General features: G+C 37.9%; 1 protein-coding gene across 1 annotated transcript; it reads right to left on the bottom strand.

The window, feature by feature from the left end:
- Positions 1 to 377: 377 nt before the first annotated feature.
- LOC133527125 (uncharacterized) lies at positions 378 to 21,176 on the bottom strand. Its single transcript, XM_061864014.1, has 2 exons — positions 21,136 to 21,176; positions 378 to 1,247 (listed from the first exon to the last, which is right to left on the bottom strand). Exons 1-2 carry the CDS (start codon positions 21,174 to 21,176, stop codon positions 713 to 715), a joined length of 576 nt encoding a protein of 191 aa, XP_061719998.1. The 3' UTR covers positions 378 to 712.
- Between the last annotated feature and the right edge of the window lie 6,336 nt (positions 21,177 to 27,512).

Genomic DNA, 27,512 nt, shown 5'->3' with positions numbered 1-27,512 from the left:
GTTATGGTGGGTTGTTTGGGAGGTATGTACACCGCACTTATAATATGTTTGTGGTGAGTACCGAGCGGCAGAGCAACTACAATGTTATCAACGAGCGGTGAAATCGCTGGTCGGCCCGGCGGCGCGGGCAGCGGAGAGCACACGACAGCGCCAAGTTCGCGCAGCACCGCCACAAGCACGCCGCCGCCAACGCCGCGCCCGCTGCCCGTTCGATCCCTGTCACTTCGAAAAACTACATACCGAGTATCTATAAACTCATTATTCGCTATGTCAGGGCATAACCATGTTTCGGTTAAAATTATTACGTCATAATTGTGCGATAAAATGTTCATATATAGAGTATTCGTTTTAGTACGGAGACCTCGACAGTTTTGATAGTAAACTGAGAAAACACTATCCATTATTGCATAGAAGTATAATATAAATGTGTTTATAGACGGAGTGTTTAAAACGGACAAATAATGTAACATTGTAATGCAATAAGATAATGATCTCTGATAAGTTAACACCCTTGCTCATTACTATTAGGTACTTACGTATTTTGTTGTATAGGATAGATTTAAACGAAAATAATGGAATGCCCACGCGCAAATTTTGCGACTTTAATATTAAATAGGTAGTTATTATATGCCTGCAGCACTGGTATATGATTACCATAACGGAAAAAACACAACACGTATTTAGTTTAGTGAAAAATCTTGATCCATGTTGGTCAGGAACTACTCGGCGATATCTTACTCAGCTCATGGGCAGCTCGTATAGCTATTATTGGTGAAGTGTCATCTTTGCGCACCAATATAGTGGCATGTCGAACCCATACATACTTAAAGCTATGCTTCGCGGCTGCTTCGCGAGTCTGTCGTAGTAACAGCTTGTTTTTAAGTGTTAAATGCTCGTTCAGATATATTTTTTGCAGAGACCCAGTAATGTTTATTTGTGAAGTATTGAGTCCTTTCGCAAGGCGAAATGCAGCCAATATATTGTCACGTAGTATAACTGAGGTAAAACGCACTATTATGTTTTTCGGGCGAATACAGCTGGGGTCGGCGTGTGGTACACGATGTATTGAGACAATGTCACTGGGCGTAAAAGTAAATTTTATAGCGGTTCCTATGTCGCTGATAATACTAATTAAGTTTTCGCCGCGCTTCTCAGGCATGTTGCATATTTCTATGTTATTCATTCGCGATTGTTGTTCCATTTTATCTATGGTGCGTTCAAGAGTCTGGACTCTGGATACGATCCGCCTGCCATTTTTATCGTATTATGATTAGGACAGTTACTAAATGGTGAAGAAGGTCTTAGATTAACGAGTAAAGGATGACTCACGCTACACAGTGCCAGGGCCGGGCCGGGGCGGACCGGAGCGAGCCGTCACACGGACTTTCAGGAGCGCCACCGTCGCCGGACCGTTCCGGGGCCGGGGCGACCGGGCCATCATCTCTATATTATAGTATCTCTATGCGTTGACACTATCGTTGAGTCTCCGAGCGCGAGACAGGCCGGGCCGGGCTGTCCGAGCTCACCGAGCCGTCCAAATAACGGACTGTTCATGACAAATGTCACAAATGTCAATCATATTGAAAAAATTGGTTCGATGGGAAGCAAGTCGATATAGAAATAAATAATAAAATCAAAATATTGGCCCTGGCTGCCATAATAGCTGATGAAGAGAATACTGCATACTCTGGGCAATTGTGCATTTGGACATTTCGCGGACACTTTCGGAAAAAGGAGAATTACACAACATTATGTGAAGAGCTTTATTTCCACATGACCCGAGACTCTTTCGAAGCCACCGTGTTCTCTGCTTAAGGTAATGGAAATACAATGCGTGTATATTGTCTCAAATAATCATGTGCCGAAGCATATTAAACTATTAAAAGGAAAGGGGATGACCGGTTCTCCATACAAACATAGTCCCCATTTTCCTCTCTGGATATTGATATTCCCTTCGTTCTACATCCAATTTTGTAATAGTACATTACGATACAAGTGCGAAAAATAGGAAATTCGAAACAAGTGGCGATAAATTAAAACACGACCGAAGGGAATGTTTTAAATCGACACGAGTTGCGAATTACTTATTCGCACATGTATCGTACAACGTTTTACAGTACATGGCTCTTTAAATGTTCGACACAGTAACGTAATATGCTAATTTTCGCACTAGTGCGGTGAAGTAGCAACATATGTACTGTAAAAATATTATCCGTAATGGGGACTACGTTTGTATGGAAAAGCGGTCTCGTTTTGAGGTAGGTAACTACGCAGATTACTTAGAGATTGACTCATCACAAGCTGCCCTAAGTGCTTCTTAGCGAGTAGACAGGCCTATTGTTTTTCAGTATTATTTTCTTCTATTGAGGTGTGCATTTGTGTTGTATTGCAAAAATATATACGTTGGGGTTCAGTGATACCCGATAGATATTAACCCTGAATCACAAATGATCATTTTGCTTAATGCCGCGTTTTTGCATTATTTTCTCCCATCAATCCTATCATAGACTTGTTCCGTTTCAGGAATGCATGAAAAACTTAAGTTTAAAAAAGAAGATATTTAAAATGGCTGTTAGGAATACCACAACATTTTAAAGTATCGATATAAGATAATCATCTACAAACATTCAGCTACAGAGAAATACGCGTACACCACTAAGAATGTCGGTGGTGCGCTCTCAAAGTAAAAAAATAACTGTTAAGTTCGGTACACTAAGATAGAATTGTCTAACAAGTACAAAAAATAAACTACTTACTGGCTTACTTACTTCTTGCGAAAAAGGAATTTTTGATCTATAATACGAGTGGGTTAGGTAGTTGAAATTTACAGTGTGCATTTTATGGTTCCGTAGCCAAAATGGCAAAAACCCTTACAGTTTCGTCATGTCCATCTGTCTGTCTATCTGTCTGTCCGTATGTCACAGCTATTTTACTCAATAACTATAAGATAACCAAAAGAGAAAAGTGGAAAGTAGGTATTTTTTATACTACGTTGGTGGCCCGCCTGATGGTAAGCTACTACTTAGTTTAGAAGTTCAAATGTATAAAAACATAATTTTTAGGCACGCCATACATGTAACTAAAAGTGAAAAGGTTATTCAAGTAAAAGAGTATTAAATCTAAGATTTTTTTTAAGTAAGTGAGATGGCAAAGGAGTCTTGCGTAGCCCGTCATGCTAGCCCGAAATGATATGAACGCTCTGACGTCGGGCTACAGCGGCGGCCTCATATTGAGAAAGTCGGGCGTAGCCCTTGTGCTATGCGTACTCTAAGGCCGAGGGCTCCCTCATAACAAATGAATCGAGGGTAGCCTTACGTACCTAAGTAGCTTCCTCATACTAAAAAGTCGTGCAGAAGAAGATAACAATATAATTTTTTCAATATGTCAATTCCAGATTTCCTGTGTTTCTTAAATGTATAGTAACATGGCAGCAGTTTTCATCTTTAGGGTTCCGTACCCAAACGGGACCCTATTACTAAGACTCCGCTGTCCGTCCGTCCGTCCGTCTGTCACCAGGCTGTATCTCATGAACCGTGATAGACAGTTGAAATTTTCAAAGATGACGTATTTCTGTTGCCACTATAACAATATAGTATTGTGTTCCTGCCGGTGAGTAAGGTTGCCAGAGCTCAACGAGGGGAAGGAGGGTTGTTAGGCTCGGCAACGCGCATATAATTCCTCTGGAGTTGCAGGCGTACATAATAGGCTATGGAGACTGCTTACCATCAGGTGGGCCGTATGCTTGTTTGCCACCAAAGTAGTATATAAAAAACCAAATACTAAAAAGTACGGAATCACGTTGGGCGAGTCCGACTCGCCCTTGTCCGGTTTTTGTATTTATTCGTAAGCTTGCATTAATTGCCATGGCACTTTAGGCTTAGCTTGTAAGTACAGTCGAGGAAATTGATTCTTTAGCAGTTAATTTGTCACGTTACAATGGACAGCTCTTACCATAAGTATGTACAGCCAAATTTACTTGAACCGCAAGTTGCTAAAGAATCAATTTCCGCGACCGTACTAATAGGATATTCTTTGCTAATAGGTCTAATAAATAATATGTTGCGGACTCTTTTCTTAAACCTTTTTACTTGTATACTTTTTACGACATTTGACGCTGTCATGTTATTCAAATAGTAAAATAAATCTGACAAGAGAGAAAATAGTGATCTTATTTACAAAAAGATACTTAATGTATGAAAAAATAAGCAAAAATAAGAATGAATGTTTTGTGAGTGTGAAACAATTTTATTTTCTTTGACGAATAGAGCACTGCATTGCATTAACGATTATTATTATTTTAATTTGTATGTCTTTCCCATCACGGAACAATGGTATTCCGGACCTTTGAGAAGCGTGCGCCGAGCCCTAACCTAACGTAGAGGCCCTTTTGACACGTTCATGAAATGTAAGATGTACACCGAGCTGATGCTGCCCTTGCCCATGTCATAGGACGCACGCAGAGGCAGGCCCGACAGGGTGTAAGGACTATTGAGAGTTGTTGGAATCTAAAATAAACTAGGTTATTGTGTGAAAGCGATGGGCTAAACACTGAGCTATGGGATAAAAAACCAGACGCCTGCCTAATAAAACGGTATACAATTTTATTTCCGGCAGACGACACAAAAAGCGACATCTGGGATGGCTCAAGAGTAACACTGGTGTGAGCGGCTCAGGGGTATCGAGAGGCGTGCACCGCTTTCAACCCAGTGGCTGTAACAGCCACTGTGCCAACTCGCGTCTTGCACTTCCACCCTTGGAACTTATAGCTCTAACGACTCCATCCTGGCCGGCCGGCCAAGGCAACCAAGAAGAAGATAATCCTGTCCCACCCACCCTCCTTCGAATGACAGAACTCCCTAGGAACACTCGGGTACGTGAGATCGTTACTCCCCAACTGCATGCCACAAGCTGCCCGAAGTTGACTGATTGCACTGGTAAAATCAGCGGGCCATAGATTATTAGTTTGCACGACGACTTGTGATGATTTTGAAGTTTAAATATTTTTTGGCGTTGGTGTGGTAATTATACATTAATTCATAACGAGTTCAATTATTCACAACCAGTGGCAGTAAATTAAAACACGATCGAAAGGAGTGTTTTAAATCGAAACGAGTTGCCAATTATCTATTCGCACATATACAACGTTTTACAGTACATATGGCACTTTAAATTTTCGACATAGGCGCGTAAAGTGCTAATTAACGCCCTAGTGCGGTAAAGTAGTACCATATGTAGTATAAAAAATGTTGTGTTTCAGTCGTTAGAAAAAATTGTTTAACCCTCGTGTCTTCAAACCCCCGAAACGCTCAAGATTTCCACTTCTCTAAAATACATAACTGTTTTAGCCAAAAATATTAACTGTTGAACTATATTGAAGGCCCGGTTCACATTGAGTGGCTGCACCACTGTGCACATACAAAGTTTATTCTAACTGTAACTTTTTTGACCACATTATTTTCAATATTTCTCGATTTTTAGTGAGGTAATTTTTTTTTTATATTTTTTGTACCAAATAATACAAAAAAGGTACTAAAACTGGGAGTAAGCGTCAGGATGTCAGGACCATGATAGCTATTTATATCGTTATAAATAGCTATCATGGTCCTGACATCCTGACACGATACTACAATACAGTAAGGGCTATAACCGCGAACCACTTCATTAGTTCATCTATTCGCCTCTCTATCACTGCGCGATCTTTCTTTGTGCGAAAGAGAGGCGCATAGGCTTCCCCTTCCCCCTGACGCAATTATGCGTTCCACGTCTTAATCATTAATTTAAGAACAATAAAACATACGAAGAGTATTATTGTATTATTTCAGTAGTTACAGTAATAATAGGCATAAAATAGGGAATATTACGCAAAACTCTGCGTAGAGGGCGTTACTAACACACGGGGCCTACCGCGAAATGGAAAATCTAAATTGTGGTTTCTGCCTCCAGCATTCTTGCATATTCGATAGACAGAGAGGCAGATAGGTAACGAAATTTCATTTCGCGTTAGACCATCTGTAACCAAAACGCCTTGATGCATCAATGCCATAGTGAAAACTTGTCAAAAAACTGTTTAAGGCATAGTATGCATAAGTTACTCTCAGGTTTATAATACATGCTAGTGCTGCTCTCTACAGCCTGAAAAAATGTATGGCCTATCTATTTCAGGAGAATGCATCGTACGCGAGCAGTTAGCAATAATATCGCCAACGACAGATTGCAAATGAAATATAGGCACCTTTATGAGTAATTCAATAACTGCACTGAAATATGATGTTCGTACTCTCTGCAGGCAGATTTACAGAAGATCAGTTGGACTCTAAATTAAGTAAAAGAAATAGTTTCCCGTAATCTACAAATTTATTAACGAGATATTTCATTATATATAACTTCGTACGAAATGAAAAGTAATACGTGGGAATATGAGAAAAAATTAGTATATTTATATTAATTTATAACCTACATGCTCATTAATGAATAATTTTTACAAGCAGTAACATTACTAGATATCTCATTTAATATAATCCGACTAAATTACATTTCCGCAACACCTCCGTATTTCACAAAATAAATCAAGACATTATGCAACTTATATAATTTTGACGTATATATCCGAGTCGCCCGTGTTGCGACCGTTGCGACTTTCATGTAGTAACACCTAACATGGAAAAGTAAATAATAAAGACTGAATCTTCACGGATACCGCGTTGTTCGGGAAATATATATAGGTCAAATAAATACTTAACTAAGTCGCTTGTAATAAACCTTGCGTAGATAGATAGATAGATAGATGTATAAATAGAATACTCTTTATTGGAACACCTCAGTAAAATGATACAAAAGAAAATAAAAAACAAACAATTGATTAAATGTAGAGGCAGACAACAGGCGGCTACGTAACGACTTATATATACTTATAGTACGTTATTCTTTTGTTATATAATTTATTTCATTGTCAATAATATGATAATCCGACAATATGTACGAAACGGCAGTATTTAGTTCTTAAAGCTCTGCTTCTTCTGAACATTTTTTTATTCCACTTCATTTACTATTAAAATTGGTAACAAATTTTTAGGCAACTTGTCTGGCGCTATCAACTATCTCAAGTAAAATGTGGAGCCAGCGTGACTAAAATAAATATAAGTACTATTTTTTTATTGCTTTCCACAAAACCGGCAATATGTAGAATTGTGTAGCTTTATTTACAGAAATTTGGTTTCATATAGAGATTGGCAGTCATTGTTAATTAACTTCTCTCTGCGCCGAGTCAAATATAACCCGACCAAGTAATGTATTGGCTATACCATCCATATTTAACAAACAAATTTATGACGTTTTGTAACCTTCTTATTTTGGCAAATATATACCGACACATCCGAGCATGCACATTGCGAAGGGTGGTATTCTGGTTTTTCATCTTTCCAATATCTTGGTCCAATGTGTATTTGCGTCTGACATTTTGCTTAATGAGAGAGTGAGACGCAATGCACATTGGACAAAGATCTTAGACTAGTGGAATATCACCCGAAAGGAAGAATTGAGTCACCGGGTGGCCCGGAGGCTCCGGGAAGTCCGATTTTTGCTCATAGCATGACCGGCTAGTCTCCGGTCCGAGCCCGCACCGGGCCACTACAGAGCTCCGGTGATGACGTAATGCTTTCCATAGAAAACGAAGCGCCGGAAGCTCCGGCCCGGCCCTGCCCCTGTGTAGCGTGAGTCAACCTTTAGTCTATTTCTACTGTGTCGCAATCAAAATTTTATCAGTGAAATTACTGCCCTGAATTTTAGGAAGATAAAATTATTCAACGTCATACTTTTTGCTGACACCCCAAAATTACAATGCAAAATCCAAATAATAATCACAAGGCATATCAATAAAAGCCCCCTCAATTAAGTAGGGTAATAAATAAAACTACCCGCAATAAACACGGCTGGAGGGTTAAAAGTTTCCCCTTTGCATTTCAAAGCCACGTTTTTAATTTCCGAGCCGCTGAACACGTGTCGGCGTTAAAGGTTCCTTTTCTAACATCTCTACACACGGGATTGTAGTGCTGTGAACTTCGTTAGAACCTACACTTGTACCATATTGGGCTTGGTATTCTGAGATTTCTAAGTGGAAAATGTCTGTACATTCAAGGTGATACGAGACAGCCCCATGTGCAGAGCATGCATGGAAGAAGAGGAAACAACAAAACACATTCTCCTAGACTGCAAACAGGTAGACGTATACAGGAACAAATACCTAGGGACTCTGTGCACACTTAGGGAGGCAGTTAGAAACCTGAAAACATTGCTATGTTATGTGGAAGAGCTGGGATGGTTAGAGTAGCGCTACACGTTTCACGCAAAATAAGCACAATGGTTGTCGATTTGCGGAAAATGCCTCGAAAAACTAAGGTGACGCCAAGAATTTTGACACAATACTCTATATTATTCTTTGACACAATAGACTTCAATATTTTACAATATAAGACATTACGTCATTATGTGAGCCCTCCGACGTCCCTATCCATCGACAATGACAAAGTAGTTCTGAAATATCAACCACGTAAAATTTATTTCCATCATAAAACGTAATATTCATACCAAGTTTCATGTAATATAAGTGTCATTTTAAAATGAGAGCACAATTTCGATTGTATGGAAGCGGCCTATTGACGGCGGGTTCGTGTGACTCTGAATCCTCATTTTCCTTAGTCTACCTACTTAACTTGCTGTTCTCTACATTCATATGTCTTCTTTATATATTTTGCGAAACAAGTTGCAACGATTACGCGGTTGTATCTCCCATGCTAACTCCGGTACAAGTTTCCCCTGTTCTATTAGTACGGCGTATATTAAAAGTTTCTAACGTCCATTAACCGAGCCTTTCGCTCGCTGTCTTGTTCTGGAGTTCGGGAACTGGGAAAAATACTCCTACATGGGGGATTTAAACTGTTTCAGGTTACGTAACTCTTAAGACTTAGCAATATTTATGTGTTTGAGAAAAAGTTTGAGAAACATTGGAATTTTATGACTATTAAAGTTAGCTAGTTGAAAACATTGTATTGGACAGAAGTGGGAACGTTTTGCCCTAAGGGTTATGATTTGTATAGTTATATACACGGTGTTTTCTTAAACTCCGGTCACTTCGGGATAGCGGGATCATTTAAGAAAACTGAATGGCGTAGCTAATTTTAAATTTTAATTTACTTTTTTTTTCGAAAAAAGTAATTTAATCCTGCATGTAGCGTTGTTGTAACATTAACATGCTATTTAACTTAACGAAACAATTAAAAACTTTAACATATCAATATCATTTCTAACATCGATCGTCCGAGATAGCACTTGCGTTTAGTAGCAAATCCATAAATTCATACTAAACATTAATCAATATGTAAATAAGCCCTAAGGGAAGTGTAAACGTTCATAGGGGCCTTATGATATAAAATTATATCTCCGAAACAGAGTTAATTGGAATACCGGTGTCTCCGAGACAGTAACTTAATTTAAGTTCAAGAATGCACCCTTAAAATTAAAGGATATTAAGAAACATCGTATATATGGGTGTGAATGAGTTGGGTAAATTGGTTTCCCTGCAGAATCAAAACGATTGAACCGATTTTTAAATACAGGTTACCATTTAAGAGAGACTCATGGTAGAACGGTCTCCGCCCGGGCCGAGGTGTCCAACACTTCGTTTTCTTTGACGTATGATCGGTGATAACGTAACGTGACATTTTCTATGACGGGCTTTGCTTTCTATGTATAGAAAACTGAAGTGCCGAACGCTTCGGCCCGAACCTGGACCGTGCTAACGTAAGTCATCGGTTGATACATTGTATATATTCAGTGTCAGATTCGTGGTAAAGCTACTGGTAAAATTTGAGTACCTACTTATAAAAATTGGTAAAATGTAAATTAGTATTTTTTTGTTTACGCATTCGACATAGGTACATACCTAATGCAATAAAGGAATTTATTATTTTTCCTGTAATAATACTAAAGGTTGTGTGGAGCTCTCCTAGTTTTTTTTATACCACGACGGTGGCAAATAAGCATAAGGCCCGCCTGATAGTAAGCAGTTACCGTAGCCTATGGATGCCTGCAACACATAGAGGTATTACATGTGCATTGCCGACCTTTAAAAAACCTGTACACAAATTTTTTGAAGAACCCCATACTGTAGCCCCTCGGGAAAACTTCGGCAGGAAGCTCATTCCACAGCCGAAGCGTTTGCGGGAGGAAATTCCTCTTAAACCGCACAGTACGCGACCATTTAGGTTCTAGGGTGTGAGGATGAACACCCTGCCGACGGCGGGCGGTGCGGTGATAGCAAGCGGCCGTTGGCATCATGTCAAATAATTATTCAGAGCACAGCTCATTGTACAAGCGGTAGAACACACACAAGGAGGTAAAGTCTGCAGGTGCTTCTGCCCAAAGGTGACAGCAATACTCCATATGGGGTCTGACTTGCGATTTATAAAGCAGCAGTCTTTGCCCCGGAGTAAAGTTGTAGGAATTATGCGAACAAACGTTTATATTTCGTATTTGAAGTATAGGCAATAATAATTTTAAATAAGGACCGTATGTAATGTAAGGTCCTTATTTAAAAACATTAATGCCCAACTGATTACAATAACCTTACACAACTATACAAATACAATAGCGTTTCAAATTTCAAACAAGGTACTTACATGTCGCTAATAGTTTATAATTGCCCACGCAATCCCGAAAACCAGTGAAACCTCAAGCCCAAACAATTAATACTATTGTATCCATACTAAATACCAGAATGGTGGTCAGACAGCGCCCTAAGGAATTGTTTCGACAAATTGGAACTTAGGAATTTAATATAAATCCGGGGTGAAAAGGGGTTGGCCCTCGATTATTAGTCTGGGATGCCTAAAATTCCACTTGTCTGGCTTTGAAGACCCCTATTCAGGTGCTGGCAGGAACGGGAAATTCAATGGGTTTACTAATATAGTGGACATGGAATTTAACCTTTTGTTTTGAGCAAGAGAATGCTGCTGATTAACTAAGAAGGAATTCCGTACGCACAATACAGAGCACTGATTTCAAAGTTCAAGAACGCCGATCCGAGCGTATATTTTGACATCAAAATGATAATATTTTGATTTTTAAGCAGAAATGTCTACAAAAGATGCCATAAAGCGCAGGACGGACGGTAGGGTATTCGGTACGCGAAGCATGGCCGTTTCGTGAACGCTGTTCACACTGTTAGTGCTTGCGAAAGGAGACCTAGGCCGTCCGAAACATGTCTCGCGAGTGACTAAAACAACCGTAAAATTAGTTTATTGTTAGTATATCTCGCGACTGTTTAAATTTGATGCCATAAAACTTATAAATTAAATAAAAGTGGAAAAATTCACTGTCTCGGGCGCGGTACAAACCCGCGACTCTGGATCGCCCATCGCTCTGCCATGTGAGTTACCTTTAATTCAAACTTGGTTCTTATAATTATAAATAAGATGTTCTTGTTCTTATTAATAAGAGCCGATTAAAAAAGTTCAAATTACAATTTTGTCCCCACTCCGATCAAATGGGAGATCTTGTGTATTTGTGCGAGATTAAAACTTACAGCAAAATCGTCTAACATTTTACAATATTGCTTTGAAACGGTTTCTTGCATAAAACGTTTTTTTAAAACACAACTGACACGTACAATTTTACCATTCGCTTCTTTTCTTCCATTGCAATTGGTCGGTGCAAATCCAATTTGGACTCGTATTAAAATGCAGGCAGCATTTTAGCGGCGCCGCCGGCAGATTCCTATCTGCTAAGCGCGGAATTACTTTCTTCGTAGACCTTGGCAGTCATTTGTTTTATTTTACGTATTAAATATAAGGTTACGATTTATGCATACAAATTTGCTGGAAGGTAAACGAGCTGATAGCAATGATTCTGGCAGGGAGAGATAGGAGAATTTACTTTGTATTAGGTACATTAAATTTGTTGTCTTGTTTAATAAATTACAGTAGGGAAGTTTTGGCAATCTTACCCCTTTATAGAGATAAAACCAGGCAACTATGAAGTATAGAAATGAATACCACAAATTCTAATGCTGTAGGCTGCGTCTTCTTTCGGCGTGTAAGTGTATAACCACAGTAAGGGAGTCGTGCAAAATGCCTAACAATTAAAAAGACGTATACAATTTTCAAGGTGTAAAAGTACAATAGGCGCTCGATAATCCGGCACCCAATATTTTTCCCTTTGTTGGGACTGCCGGATTAGTGCATTTGTATGGGAAATAAAAGCATGAAGCCAACACCAACACGTGAAGCCACCGCTCTGTAATCCGGCGTTCGGCTATGTATACTGCCGGATAAAGCGGACCATCAAAGATGCAACTTCCGGATTACTGCCGAGCGCCTACTCTATGAATGAGTGGATGGAATACAAGATGATTCTATCTCAACTTGACAAATAATCAAGATTTTTCTACTGAATTTACCCGAACGATTCCGTAAACGTTGCCCTACCGTATACCGGAGATAGAGTTTTAGTTCCCACCTTTTTTTTAATGTAATATGAAGCAAACGAGTAGACGAGCCGCCTGATGGGAAGCAGTCATCGCCGCCCATGGACATAAGCAACAACGGAGGAGCCACTTATGCGTTGCCAACCTTTGAGAACCCTAAATACCTGCTTCTTGAAGAACCCCATGTCATAGCGCAAGAGAAGCACCTCAGAAGGTAGCTCATTCCACAACTTGCACGTTCTGGGCAAAAACGAGCGAGATGCCCGCTTGTTCTTGGTTTGCCACGTGCCAAGAAAGTGAGGTTGAACTTTGTTTCTTTGTACTCTTTACAATCTTCGAATCTATCAGTTTTAGGTTCAATTATTCAACTAGCTAAATTATATCATATTAAAAAAAATATCTAATGTTACCCCTCTGGTCTATAGTTTAAAAGTTCAAAGCATTACAAACAAACACCATCCTTCTTTACAAAGAAATGTTGGCCGCAGCTCTTGTTAAGTCTAGGGCAAAATTTCACAAAAGATACCAATAGGGCAAAGTCTATCCGAAAGAATTTTCAAACACAGAAAAAAAATAGGTATACTAGCTATGTACTATGCCCAATGGAGAAAACTCTGTGCCAAATGAATGGGCTTACAAACATAGCGCACCTTTAGAATGAAACTGGCTTAAAACAAAATGTTAACTTTTTGGCAAATCGCAAAATAAGATTCGACGTTGAGTCATTTCTGCATTCTTTTAACGATAACTCCTAAAATAATTGAGGTGCATGCATTTTTTGTACTGAAAAGTAAACACCAACTATAAACCTTCGTCATTGGAGGTAAAATTAGGTTAAGTTTTATGAAATAGTAGTTTAAAAATACGATTTACTGAAACTAGTCACTATAAGGTCACTTTTCGACCAAACTTTTTTTCTCTTTGTTCGGCGTAATATGAATTAGGTCAGGTTCATTTTAATTATCTAAGCATATTTTATGACCTTTTTGATAATATGCCTCTTTATTATTAAAATAGGAGTGAATTATGCCAACAAAATAATTTTAATAGGTCATATTACTGGAAGGAACTCTATAGTAATAAAACGAATTTTATAGTTAATGTATTTAATATACCATAAAGAAACACATTGAGATCAATAGACAAGAGCAGGTCTTCGTACAAAAACACAACGTCTAAGTCTTTTAAAGTTACATACAGATCAAAGTAAAGCAATAAAATTATGGTCGTATCACATTATCGTAACTAAAAAAATTTGAAAACACTTCTGAAATAAAATAAACATGGTAACTCTTTTACCTATTAAATGCAATAACAATCGCCTTACACAGTTTCATTACAATTTAATGTTGAGAAATAAGACACCTCAAATAAGTCTATAATATAACAGGAACATGTTTTAAAGTGTTTTTCACCTAATTCTCCGAAACAATACGACTTTGATAGTAATCTACATAGTAATCAGGTTTTTTTTTTCTTAAAAGCTCTTTAAGACTTTTTATTATATTTTGAGTTAGTTTCAATTTTCCTGAAAACTCTTTCTTTGTTACAATTTCTTCAACACAAGGCATCTCCTTTCTTTTCCTCCGCATGTTTGCCGGAAAGAATCCTGTGTACGAGAAGTCTTGTAGTAAAATACAAATGGATCATTTTTAACAAACTGCAATACTTAACTCTAATTTTATTTCCATTTATACTGAAAAAAAAAATGCATTGTTTTGAGCTCTAGGGTTTTGCGTGTAGGAGTATTTATACTTGGGTTGAATTTCCAACATGCAAGATTTAATAAACATTCTTTGCAACTCAACGGATCCTAACTGCCAAAAAAGTCAAATATTTCTTTACGACAGGTTTCATCAATGTTTTCGGGGCATTCCATAATTTAGGTACAAAATATAAATAATAAATAATAATTCAGCCTATATACGTCCCACTGCTGGGCACAGGCCTCCTCTCAAGCGCGAGAGGGCTCGGGCTATAGAGTCCCCACGCTAGCCCAATACGCATTGGGGACTTCACATACACCTTTGAATTTCTTCGCAGATGTATGCAGGTTTCCTCACGATGTTTTAATTCACCGAAAAGCTAGTAATAAATATCAAATGATATTTCGTACATATGTAAGTTCCGAATAACTCATTGGTACGAGCCAAACAAAATAGGTATAAACATGCACTAAAACCACTCCCTTTTTCATAAGCAAGGTAGAAACTGCCATCTCATAAAAACGTGTACCCACATAATATTTTCAAGACCGCACTTTAGAAATCACGCTACGTGTCCGCACAGGCCAATTTTTCTTTATTTCCGCCCCCATAATACGACAAAATGTGCGCAACATCACTGGAGCCTTAATACAATATTGGACCGCCCTTAACTAACAAAAATGTCGTCCTAACAACTAGAACTGACGTTGTGGCAAGTGGTTGCTCGTAAAAACCGGGACAAGCCGTGTGGTACGTTAATATCGCTTGAAGAGTATAGCGTCAAGCCAGGGCGACCAGTGTAAGAACTTGGCCCCCGGCTAAACAAATCTACGATGTATAAGATTACCTGTCAAATATCGCGCGAAAAAGTGCGACCGAAGTCGGAATGATGTCAAGTGTGATTGAAGATATTTCTCATTTATTTACATAGGTATTACAGTAACTGCACAAATACTAAACTAAATTAATAACTAGCTTAAATCTAAAATAGGCTCTTGAGGCATTGTACCAAGGATGCTGGCGGCATTTCCTCGTTGTATCGCAAGCGAGTTATCGTTTGCGAGGAAGCCGCCATCGCCAGCTCTTCGGTCATGAGTTATGTCAACCAGACGCTTCGCAATTTCTGCAAGAAACTTGTGCTCGCTAGGACCCCATGGCCTTTCATGGACTTTGGAGTTTCAAGTTGAAGGTATTCAATTCAGGAATAATATGGTGTTTTTGTAAATTAATTGCTTCTCTAATCACCCACCACATCTCCGTAATTCAGCTTTGCGTATCTTTCAGTCAGTAGTACGTTTTGGTATGTTCAAGTGGCCGCCAAGAGACTCCAAAAGTGGTCACGTTTTTTCATTTGTAGTCAGCCTCTTTCGCACTCATGAAATGTTCATATACGTTTACTACTTACTTTCTACTTACTTAAGATAAGATGAGATGAGATGAGATGATATGAGATGAGATGAGATAAGATAAGATTTTATTGTCAAAATTGTGTAAAAAGTACTTACTGCACATTACACATTGTTACTTTTTGCACATTTCAGTTATCTTTAAGCTTAGGTGTCATCCAAATCTGTGGGCAAAACTTTGATCAACGCAAGAAGAGATTTCTAAACTAGAGTCCTTGGAAAGGAAGGGCCAAAGTTCTATCACTAGCCATAAAACAAGTTTTGGCCCACACGGATTATCTAAGGTGTAATGTATGCAGTCGAAAACTTTGGAGACCTGGACAAGTTGTAACGCAACGTTTGGAAATAGACAAAAATATTACACTTGGGAACTTCTTGGTATTTCCGCTGGTAATTTAACTACCAAATCGTGTTTTTATACACCATTATTTGTAGCAATATGTTAGATTTTTAAATACCTACGTGTTTAGATAGTTAATAAGCGAACGCCGCAACTAGTAACTTTTGGAAACTAAAAGCGACATCGCACATGGTACGGAAAATGTTCATAGCGTCCCAGTCATTTCTGCAGTTCTGAATTCCATTATAATTAAAAACACGATTTGAATTTGTTACTTTAAAAGGATGAATAATGAAGATCGAAGCGTGAAAAGAGCTTGGGCCGCCTATCAGGACGACATCCTATCGAACGCCCCGAGTAATCGCTGGAGCGACGTGGTGGAGGCAGACCTGCGCGAAACTCCGAGACAACAGTTGGCGTGAAGAAACGCATGACTCAGAAAAGTGGCGCTATCTTGTGTCGGAGGCCAAGTCTCATTTTAGGTCAATAAATTTTTTAAAGGATATAGGAGCAGTGCCGGATTAAGAAATTTTGATGCCCTAAGCATTTCTAGATCTTGGTGCCCCCTCTGCCTAGGCTCATCCAGATTACATTGACAACATTGATTTTTTTTGGTATACTAAGTGACGTTCATGGTCGCATTACTGCTGCAATTTGTATTTTCAATCCATTACTTATTTTATCAAGGAAATTGACAGTGCTGCAGCAGTAACGTTGCAACAGTAACGCTGGTGCAGTCGCCATCCTATTGTCACCTTTATCAAAGCATGCGTGAACTAAATGACTGAAATTACCTATATCTATGATTGTGTACTTGCCTTTCCGGCTAACTATGTGATTAAAACCTGCTTTGGTTCACTTCACAAATAAACTCTAGAAGTAACATGACCAAAAGTAACCCGAAAGTTACATAAGGACTGAGGCCCAAAGGCAATTGTAAATTCGTATGTGCGACAGGGAGACAACACGTCGAACGTGGTTCGCGGTTGACCCTCAGTTGTTTCTACCGTGGCGAGCAATCGTGCGAGGCCGAAGGCCGAACTGCAGGATAGCAGTGCTTGGAATTGAACCAATGGTGGCAATAGTCAAAAAACGAATCCAACGGCCATGCTCATAAGGTTTAAGATCCAGAGTGCCCACTTGGCGCTTCCGAGCAAGACCTAAAGGCGGAGTTGCGAGAGAGCTGGGGAGCTAAAAAATACCCAGTGTAAGCGAGGACTAAGGTCGAGCTCCACACAGGGTTGAAAAGAGAGCTTTTCTGAGAAGCGCATTCATGTGAGGCCAAAGGTCGAGCTTCAGCAGGGCCGAGCTCTGGCAAGAATCTATGGCCTTAAAAAACTAAGTCGAAAGCTGAGCTCTTCATAAGGCTTAAAGCGCGGTCCGATCGGCGCTTTTACGTATGAGGCCAAAGGCCACGCTGCAAGAAAGCAGAACTTGGAATTGAGAAATTGTGTGAATGAGGTCGAAGGCTGAGGTCCTCATAAGGTTAGATGCCCGGAGAGACTGATGGCGGCGCGCTATAAAAAAAACCAATGGCGAATTGTTAACAAGGCATAATGCCCAGCCGCGAGAAACGAAAGCCTGGATTTGGACACATGGCCAAATTTATGTGACTTTTGCATAAAGTAAAAAGCCGAGTATGAATAAGACCTAACGAAATCGAACCAATGTGATCATGGCTCTCCTGCTGCTCGGCGTTTGGCCTCGCTCAAAAGAGCACTTGATTAGAGTTAATTGCAGCCGATGAAATAGGCGTTTCGAACCGAAGATTCCCTTGGCAGGATTGGCCCCTAGGAGTTAGGACCTAAAGGTTGATTTAGTTAAGAAGTGGAGCCACCAAGTTTTGTAGTGTACATTTTTAGAGGAGGGGGTGGGCTCTCAACTTTATCTTGATATCTACATCAGTTAAGCTTACTAGCTATGTTTGTTATCGTTTTCGAGTCTCGAACTCATTTACGAGTATGGTATCACATTGACACCATTCCGAAGTGGAAACATGTAAAATTTTAATTTTTTTTAATATTCCTCTTCACGCTTCAACCGCTGAACCAATTTAGTTGAAATTTGGTATAGACATAATTAGTTTAGTCTCAAGAAAGGACAGGATAGTTTTAATCTAAAAAATCATCGCTAAGGATGTGTAAAGGAGGGTGGAAGTTTATGTGGGGAATCAATAACCGCTGCACCTATTTGAATGAAATTTGGTATGATCTACATTTTAGATTTTGTCGAGAATGATACCAAACGTAACTTAGAACCTAAACTTAAACAGTTATTGACCTCCGACTGACCGACTTCGCCGAAGCTGAAATAAACCTGAATCAAAAATCTGGGTGGCATCACTTTTTAATTACATCTTAGGAAAACAAAGATTAATTCTGCTAAAGGAAACCTTTGGTTAAAATAAAACCGTATGCTTTTGGTTTTCGACCTTTGTGGGGCCCCGAACCTGCACTTTAGCCTTTGATTCCGTCATCAGTCTTTTTATAATAAAACTTTGGCAATTAGGTCGCACGATCGCGGCTCTGCAGCTTGGCCGTGTGCAATACGTCGCAAACCAATCTGGTGTGCAAGAGCTCGAGCAGCATGAGTGACAAATTCCGATCCTCGAAAATCTGTTAAGACTTCGGTGCGAAGCCGAAGGCCGAGTTGCAAGCGAGCGAAATTCGGACACGACAAAATTATGAATTAAGACAAAAGTGTAGATCTACTATTAAATTCGACACTCCGAGAAGGCTGAAGAACAAGCTCCACGTAGGGTTGAAGACAAGTAGGTTTCTAGAACTGAGCTCTACGTTGGGTGTAAGGCCCTTTGGCCCAAAGGCTGACAGATTTGCAGAATGCTGGAAATCAAAAATCAACCACGAACCAATGGGTAAAGTATGGGGAAAAAATCAGCATATTGCAAGCCACTCGTTTTTTTGCCAACGATTTTGGTGCCCCCCTAGACGTGGTGCCCTAAGCAAGTGCTTATTTTGCTTAATGGTTAATCCGGCACTGTATAGGAGGATAAGTAACATTTGATGGATGTAAGTCAAATAACCACGGTCTCACCGCCAGGGCAGCGCCACGTCCATATACCGATTCAATATTGGTTCAACTAAGTCCTTGACTTGCCAACGCTCGACAGCGATACGAATACCACCCTGGATGCGGCTCGCCGCCTTTTACGTTCTAACAAATATGGGAGAAAGTTTTTAGAGTACCGAACGTCCACTAACTTCAACACACTCGTATCTACCCTAACTAGCTATCGTAAGAATAACTTTAGTGGTTGGGATTAAAGTTGAAATTTTATTCTCAGGCTGGAGGATAAAGATGTTGTGAGGGTTGTCGTGTTTGGGAGTTTAAAAAGAGAAATATTTTGACTACATTTTAGTTGGAGCATATGGCTGAACAGGGTTCGGGGTTTGTTTTTTATTACCATTTTTCAACATGTTATGTGGCCGAAAAGTTTGGTGAAATCGGAGCTATTTTGAGGAAGGTATTTTTCACCAATATGTATAGACTGTGCCGTTGCTTAAAAACTGACAGACAATGCAGAGGCCATATCGTTAAATGTAGCACATTTAAAATATAATTATGCTTGAAAAGTTGAAAAAAAATCTTTAAAACTATTTTATTAAGAGCCCGGTAACGATTTTAGAGCAAAAATGTAAAATTGATAGATTTAGTCGTTGAAATTGTACAAGTACGAGTATTGGTTTCTATTAGCACGTCTTCTCATCTTGCCTTTTAATAATGAGGTCGCAAGCGTGCGTCCCCGGTAATATGTGACGATAAGGGGCAGTTTTTAAAAATTCATCAAAAAATTATGGTGGTTAATAATACAAAATAATGTATAAGAACAGAATCAGCAAATGTTGTAGATTGTTTAAGTATCAAAATTACGTTGAAATTAGGTAGATTTTTAGAGAAATTGTCACTTGTTTTAAAATAATGTCTGGAGAAAATTGATTTTGTCTAACTTTCATTTACACTAGGTACTTCAAATTTATAGAGATATTGTCACTTGTTTTAAAATAATGTCTGGAGAAAATTGATTTTGTCTAACTTTCATTTACACTAGGTACTTCAAATTTATAGAGAAATTGTCACTTGTTTTAAAGTAATTTCTGGAGAAAATTGATTTTGTCTAACTTTCATTTACACTAGGTACTTCAAATTTATAGTAACAAAAATGTAGTTTATTATAGTTGAAGTATAGTTTATTTTGTATATATGTATATAAAAAATTACCAATTTTAGCAGTCCAAACTTTACGAAATTTACAAATAAGATCGACAAAACTAGTGCTTTACGCGTGTTTACCTAATCCTCCCTTTGGTCGTTTTATAGAATTTATCACCACTCGTTGCGAATTTCCTATTTTCTGCACTTCTATCGTAAATAACTGTTGCAATGCTACAATATAGTGGACACTGCCCCAATAGTTACCGTCTTCAATCTTTTTTTTTTCCTGGCTTTCCCCCTCTTGTGTTTTGGCAGGAGGGATTTTGCCAATGACGACGTTTTAAGACGTACCACGCACGATAAGCATGTTCGGTGTATGATAAATTTTGGTTTGGTAAAAGGACTTATGGTAGGTACCTAAAACAAAAAACATTTATTGTTATGGACATCACAGACAACACAGGACATGTACAGTTTATTAGAAAAAGAGCGGGAAAGGTAACAGTTTTGACAACTAGAAGGCATACCAACATAAGGAGAGATAAGAAATGGACAATAGACATAAGATGATTTTACTAGAAAATGTAGAGCCGTTAAAGTTTTATATTATTTTCTTGTATGTGTTTAAGAAGAATTCCAGTGATGGGAGTCTTCAATCTTAATAATTCCAAGCAATAGAGTTGACAATCGATCTGTCAAATTTTGGAAGTAGGTATGCAATAAAATTATGAGGATCCCTATAAGAAAAAAAAAGAAAACATATTGAAGTGAAACAAAAAAAAATGTTATGGATAAGCCATGGTTTTATTTTTATATCATAGTTTTTTTTGGTGTAATTTGACATTTAGAGACAGTATACATCTCTAATAAAGTATATATTATTTCATAGATTCCATATTTGTAATTGTATTTTGTAATTTTTATTGATTGTAAAAATGGACATGTAAAAGTGCCCCTGTGGCCTATTTGCTGAATAAATGTTTGATTGTTTGTACGGTAAAACATATTTCTTCAATTATTACTTACACTCACCTCAACCAAATGAGACTTGAAGGAGCTTTCATAGAGACCATCATTCGACGTGAGAGGTATATTTACAAAGTATAAATATATAGATCGTGTCATTCACAACGACCCATGCCTTGATTCGTATTAACATGTTATTAAAGGTTAGATTTGACAAATCTGAGCGTCATCGTGGATGACACGTACTATAACAGTATTAGCCTATTTATCGTTCCTTCAATAACGCAACATTACTTTCCAACATAGAAAGTAAGGATGGTAAACAACAAACAAACAATAATAATAGCACTTATACTTTATGACGGTATCGTAAACCTTCATGGTTTATGTTTATGACGTATCTTCCACTGATATGATTATATTGCTTGGTGAGAAAACATGGTTCTTTAACAACATGTCTTGCTTGAGTATATTTGTAACCTGAGTCCCTAGTGTAAACTTATTAGATTTCGAAATGTGACGTGCGCGTTTGCGTTAAGTCTCATTTAGTATGGGATTTAGTTAGACACAGCGCGCCAAGCGGAACGCTTTGGAAACTCAAATTCCCATACAAAATGAGACTTAACGCAAACGCGTACATCACGTTACGCCATCGAATAAATTTACACTTAACTAGGGGTACTGGTGGGTAAAATAGGGCCTACAAGCCTTATTTTAGCTTATTGTGAGACTTAGTTTGCCAAGGAAGGTCCCATTTACAACATAAAAAATCATGTTTCTCGGAAACCGCGTGAAATAGTTTGTAAATATCTGAAATTTCATACAAAGTATAAATAACTTCAAGGTTCATGATGCCTTAGAAGTCGCAAGGGATCGTAAAGCCTGGAAATCTGCCATCCGGAATCATATAGTCCACGTAGGAGGTCACAACTCTCAGCACTGAGGAGATCGAACCAAGGAGAGAGGAGGAGGATGAATAAATTGATAATACAATATAAACTTATTAATTAGGTAGGTAGCTATATCATAGAGAAATAAAAAAAAGGTAGAAAGCTCGCTCCATATATCAGTTTCCTTACATAATAAATATAAAATTGTAGGTATGGGAGGTATGGTAAAACATATTATAAATATGTATATAAGGGCCACCAATCACTAACCCGTGGTAAACCGGTTAAACCTGGAGTAACCATGGTTTCAGTACAATTTGACACTGGGTTAACGGTTTAACCGCTTAACCCTGGGTAGTGGAATGGTGGAAGTAGCCCTAACACGCTTAAAAGTGACAATGCGAGGAGTGGAAAATGAGAGATTCCACTGTTTTCCTTGATTATTTTTTAATGGAATTATTTCATAAATTGACTAAGTCCCACATTAAGCTCATTAAGCCTTGTGTTGTGGGTACTTAGACAACGATATAAATACTTAAATACATAGAAAACACCCATGAAGCAGGAACAAATATCCGTGCTCATCACAAGAATAAATGCCCTTACCAGAATATGAACCCTACCATGGTCTGCATATGCATAGGCAGGGTCACAACCCACTAGGCCAGACAGATCGTCAATTGCGTTCAAAATATTTCAAGACCTCAAACAACCCGCAGACGGCCAATCCTAGAGCTCACGGGTCTTATCCAACGCATTTTCGTATAATTAAATTTTCAATTCCGACCAGCAAGCTAATACCATCTGGTATTTTCATCAAAATCTTTTGCATAGATGTCTTTATCTGATGCTTAAGCCTGCCGTATTTACATAGTCTTCAAAACGTTGTGGCCCTTAAATTTGCATCGGAATGAGCGTAAAATGACCGGGACCGGCATTAGGCTGTGGGATGAGAACGGACCTTTATTCTTTTGTATTGACTACCTCCCGTAGTCACCGCATTATGAACTTATGAAGCACAGACACGATCACTGTTTGAAATAAAGAAAAAAATTAATTTTTGCCAGGCAGACCACTTCTACATGATGTCAGTGGCGCGTGCGGCATTTGCTAGTTGTTGTCCGTGCATGGATTGGGGTGAGGGAGACGAGACGCCCGAAAGACTAACTTCATTTAGATATAATTTTGATGTCACTGTGTAAGCTTATTATTGTCTCCGGGACTTTGTCCGTAACCATTTCTATTACTGTCTGGTTTATAACATTCCTATGAAAATATATAAATACCCTGTCCATTTAATTTACTTAGAGTTGAATTTTAGAATCAATAGGTATTCAGCAATGTTTACATAAAATAATACTAAATAAACATATATACTGTAGATACTCAATAACTTATAGAATTGTACGTAATTAGTAAATAGGAACCATAGAATATGACCCTGTGAGTGGCGCTACTCAGACAGGTCCAATATTGATTTCTCCTTATTTATAAAACTACCCTCATGAAATTTTGTCTTTTTCCAGTAAACACAAATATCAACATGATAGATTTTCAACTATTTGTTGGAATTGAAAGACGCTTAACGTAGGTATATTACGTCGTTAAATTTATCACTGCGACCAAGTTTATATTTAACAATAAAATATGTGTGTTGTAATTTTTAAATGATCACATAACTCATAAACGTCGATGGACTTAACGCTTGCGTATTATACGAAAACCCAAATAGTTTAGTAGACACCTGTGTGAACGTGAATATGTGGTAAGTGCGAGTAATCTCAAACTTCATCTAGTGGGTAATGATCTATATTCTTTTGTCTACGTATAGCGGCCATTTTGTTGAAGTCGCCATCTTGTTTAGCGACATTATGAGGCGCGGTTTTTGTGATTGTAATGTAATGTGCCATGTAACGTCGAATTAACATAAACAGGGCTTCCAAAGTATTCTTATGTTTTTTGCAATTTAGAACAGTAAATATTTCCTCTGGAAACATGGTTTCTCTTAAAACAGTAGTATGAGTAATTTGCATATTAACTTTGTGAATACTCGTGTAACATCAGCCGCACAGCTAAATTCTCGCTCTGCCACGAGAAGATGAAGTTGGCCGACTTTGTAGAAGAATTAAAGTCTTGTGCGGATAAGGTATATAATGAGCCAAAATATAAACAAATCCTCGACAGTATGTATAACTACATTATCAGTACAATGACGGAGGCGGCTGGGAGGTCGAGTAGGAAGCGGAGAGGCAGATCGAGTAGGCATACAGAAGGGTGGAATAAATATGTTGCGGACGCTCACAAGGACGCTAGGATTAAGTTCACATCTGCTGGCTTAATCTATGAGGAAATGTGTGAAAACAAAAGACTTTTTAAGTCATGGTTGAAATGGTGCCGGGATAGGCAGGATCAGATAAAAAGCGACATCCTGGCGTCAAATCAGACTAAAAAAGACTTCATATCCTTCTCTCTGTCACTTTTAAATTTATTCTAAGCTTAATAGCATGGTTCGCAAATGTTTCTGTCTGTTAAAAATCAATCAGCGTTTAATACGATTCTTCTCTGTATATTTTTAATGCTACCTATTTAAAGAATCTAAATCCCGACATATAGGCTGAAAGGCAATACAACCCACGTTAAAACAATATTAACAGACCATTTCGAACATGCGCTTGATATCGTGCGATATCTGAATGATGTCAGTTAAATGGGCCAAAATACTTTTTGATACCTAAAAACTTGCCCCTTCCAAATTGAAATCAATAACTTATGGAGAACATTACACTTATATTTGTAATTTTATTAAATATTATGTATATAATAATAGTGTATACATAATATTTAATAAAATTCTGTAATTTTCCTTATGTCAACTGTTTTACTATTATTATTACCACTGCGTTACCTTTTTGCCCCAAATATTTATTAGCATAATTTATAAAATGAAACATAACACAGAAATATTTATGATTCAAATACGGATTCCAAAAGATTTTTGTTGTTTACTAATTTTACTATTAACCAATGCTCTTCCTGCGACATTTTTTCTAACAGAATTATTTTAAGGTTTTTTATTGTATACAGTTGTTGTTGGGACATCCCATGTCTTTTAAATATCGGCATAAGTAATATAAGTACTCGTAGTAATCGTGAAACCTTCGCTGCAATGATGATAGACTATTATAGAAAACAATATAAATATTCTGAATTAATTAAAAATAAATAAAATGTATTTTCTTATAAACTAATTTGTCCTACGAAACAAAACTTTTACACAATTTCTATTAGGCATTAAAACATATTTTGGTCCAGATATCATTTGCGCATTCATTTCTGTCCGTACATGTATTAACGTGAGCAAGACACAGGTGCGAATAATAACTAGTATCATTTAGATATCAAAGTTCAAAGTTCATTAATATACTTTATTCATGTAGGCCTAGCAACAAGCACTTATGAATAGTAAGACAGTATTACGTATTATTATCAGAAATATCTTAAGCTAATTATCAGACCTATTTATTGATGATCAAACGAACTTCTTGAAGTGAAGTTCGGAACCAGTAAGCGGAAGTGGGTGGAAGTTGTTTTTCACAGTTTTAATCAAAATAGTTACTCTTAAATGTGTGCGATGCTATCTGTACAATAGGGAAACTACATGGTTAATATAAAATTATATCTTCAAATGAAGTGACTCATATAATTGATGTAAATATTATTCCATATAAAATACTAATTAATATAATTCATTCATATCGTTTTGTATGCCAGTAGTTGCACATTCGAATTGGCCTGTAAAGGTTTACACCACAATCACAAAAACTCCTAATCTAAAATAGTATTGTGTGCGGTTGTGTGTGGGAGATCAAAATAAATGGATAAAAATAAAGACATACTTAATTCTTAATTGGGGCTTAAGGTCAAAAAGTCAAAAGTCAAGTCATTCTTTTTATCGGGCGTATTTCTCTAGGGCGTGGTTATGCCCTACATTGAGTATGGCCCGACATGCTCTTGGCCGATTTTTTATTATATATAATTTAGCTCTGATACTTAGAGACTTTTACATCTCTTAATAATTTACAATACAATACAATACAATACAAATCCCCTTTATTGCACAACCTCTGAAAAAATGTACATGGAAACACATATAATACATGAAGATAGAGGTAAACAACAGGCGGCCTTATCGCTACAGAGCGATCTCTTCCAGACAACCTTTAGGTAGTGGAGAAATGAAACTTAAATTAACTAATTAGGAGGTGCAAAAAACAAAAAAATTGTATTTGTCAATGTTTTTTATTAAAATTCTTTATAAATAAATAAATAAATAATAAATATTATAGGACATTATTACACAAATTGACTAAATCCCACAGTAAGCTCATTAAGGCTTATGTTGAGGGTACTTAGACAACGATATATATAATATATAAATATTTATAAAAACTTAAATACATAGAAAACACCCATGACTCAGGAACAAATATCCATGCTCATCACACGAATAAATGCCCTTACCAGGATTTGAACCCGGGACCATCAGCTTCGTAGGCAGGGTCACTACCCACTAGGCCAAACCGGTAGGTACCGGTAGGTTTATTGTAAAGATGTTAAATGTTAGTTACATTAATAGGGATGTTGACAAATTTTTAGAACAGTTTCTATTTAAGATAAATACTTAATTATTAAATAGGTACAAAATATTCTTAACTTTTGGTTATTTTATTGCTTGTAAAAATTTGACTTGTATAATTGCCTGTATTTAGCCTATTTTCTGAAAAGATTTTTCAATTTTGAATTATAATTTTTGAATTTTTACCGGGTATTCTGTAATACTTTACTATAAAGGAAAGTAACGTTGATAAACTGTAGTTATATTCAGTGGAGCACTGCGTTAGTAGTGAAGTGAGCTCGGGGGACATCGGAATGCGTCCGTTGTCCCGCCGCGTGCTTTATTGCATTACCCGGTTAACTTATAAGCTTATAGCGATAGTTTTTTTATACTACTCAAGCTATGGTACTTATGGCGATTATGGGACCCCTGAACGCATTTACCAGAATGACCTCCGACCGCGTAAAATGGCGAGATATCGTACAGCAAGTGACATCTGCGCGTGGTGTCAGCAGTTGACCAGTTGACCACGACATTCTGCAAAGAGTACAATGACAGGAAGATGGTACTTACTTGAAGGCCACGTACCGAATGCTCGACGCTTACGAAGCCCGCCATACATTGGTTAAAACAAATGGAGCCATAATCACCGGTTTAAATATCTCTGAATACCGCGTTTTGTCTCACTGGTGTCGCACTTGTGCGTCGTCAACTTTGGAAACCTCATGACCAGAACTCGTATATTTTACTGATGAGCAATCAGGACGGACGGATAATACGAGTATGGTTGCGTTTTTGTCGTGTTACTTTCGCACTTACACACTTCTTAGAACGTGAGAGGCATAGTGACAGACGATAAAAAGGCCACCATCTTAGCCATACAGTTGTACAGTTGATAAACTGTAGTTATATTAGCAGTTATACTAGTAGTAGTATAC

The sequence above is a fragment of the Cydia pomonella genome, chromosome 17 (genome assembly GCF_033807575.1).
Source record: "Cydia pomonella isolate Wapato2018A chromosome 17, ilCydPomo1, whole genome shotgun sequence".
Classification (NCBI taxonomy): Eukaryota; Metazoa; Arthropoda; class Insecta; order Lepidoptera; family Tortricidae; genus Cydia; species Cydia pomonella.
This window is presented reverse-complemented; position numbering and strand designations above follow the sequence as displayed.

What these genes read in the sequence shown, in the direction of transcription:
- LOC133527125 (XM_061864014.1), bottom strand. Translation starts at nt 21,176, where the DNA reads ATGGTCTCTATGAAAGCTCCTTCAAGTCTCATTTGGTTGAG. An exon ending in TCAAGTCTCATTTGGTTGAG is followed by an intron (nt 1,248 to 21,135) that starts GTGAGTGTAAGT and finishes TAAAAATGGCAG; the next exon opens with GCGGATCGTATCCAGAGTCC.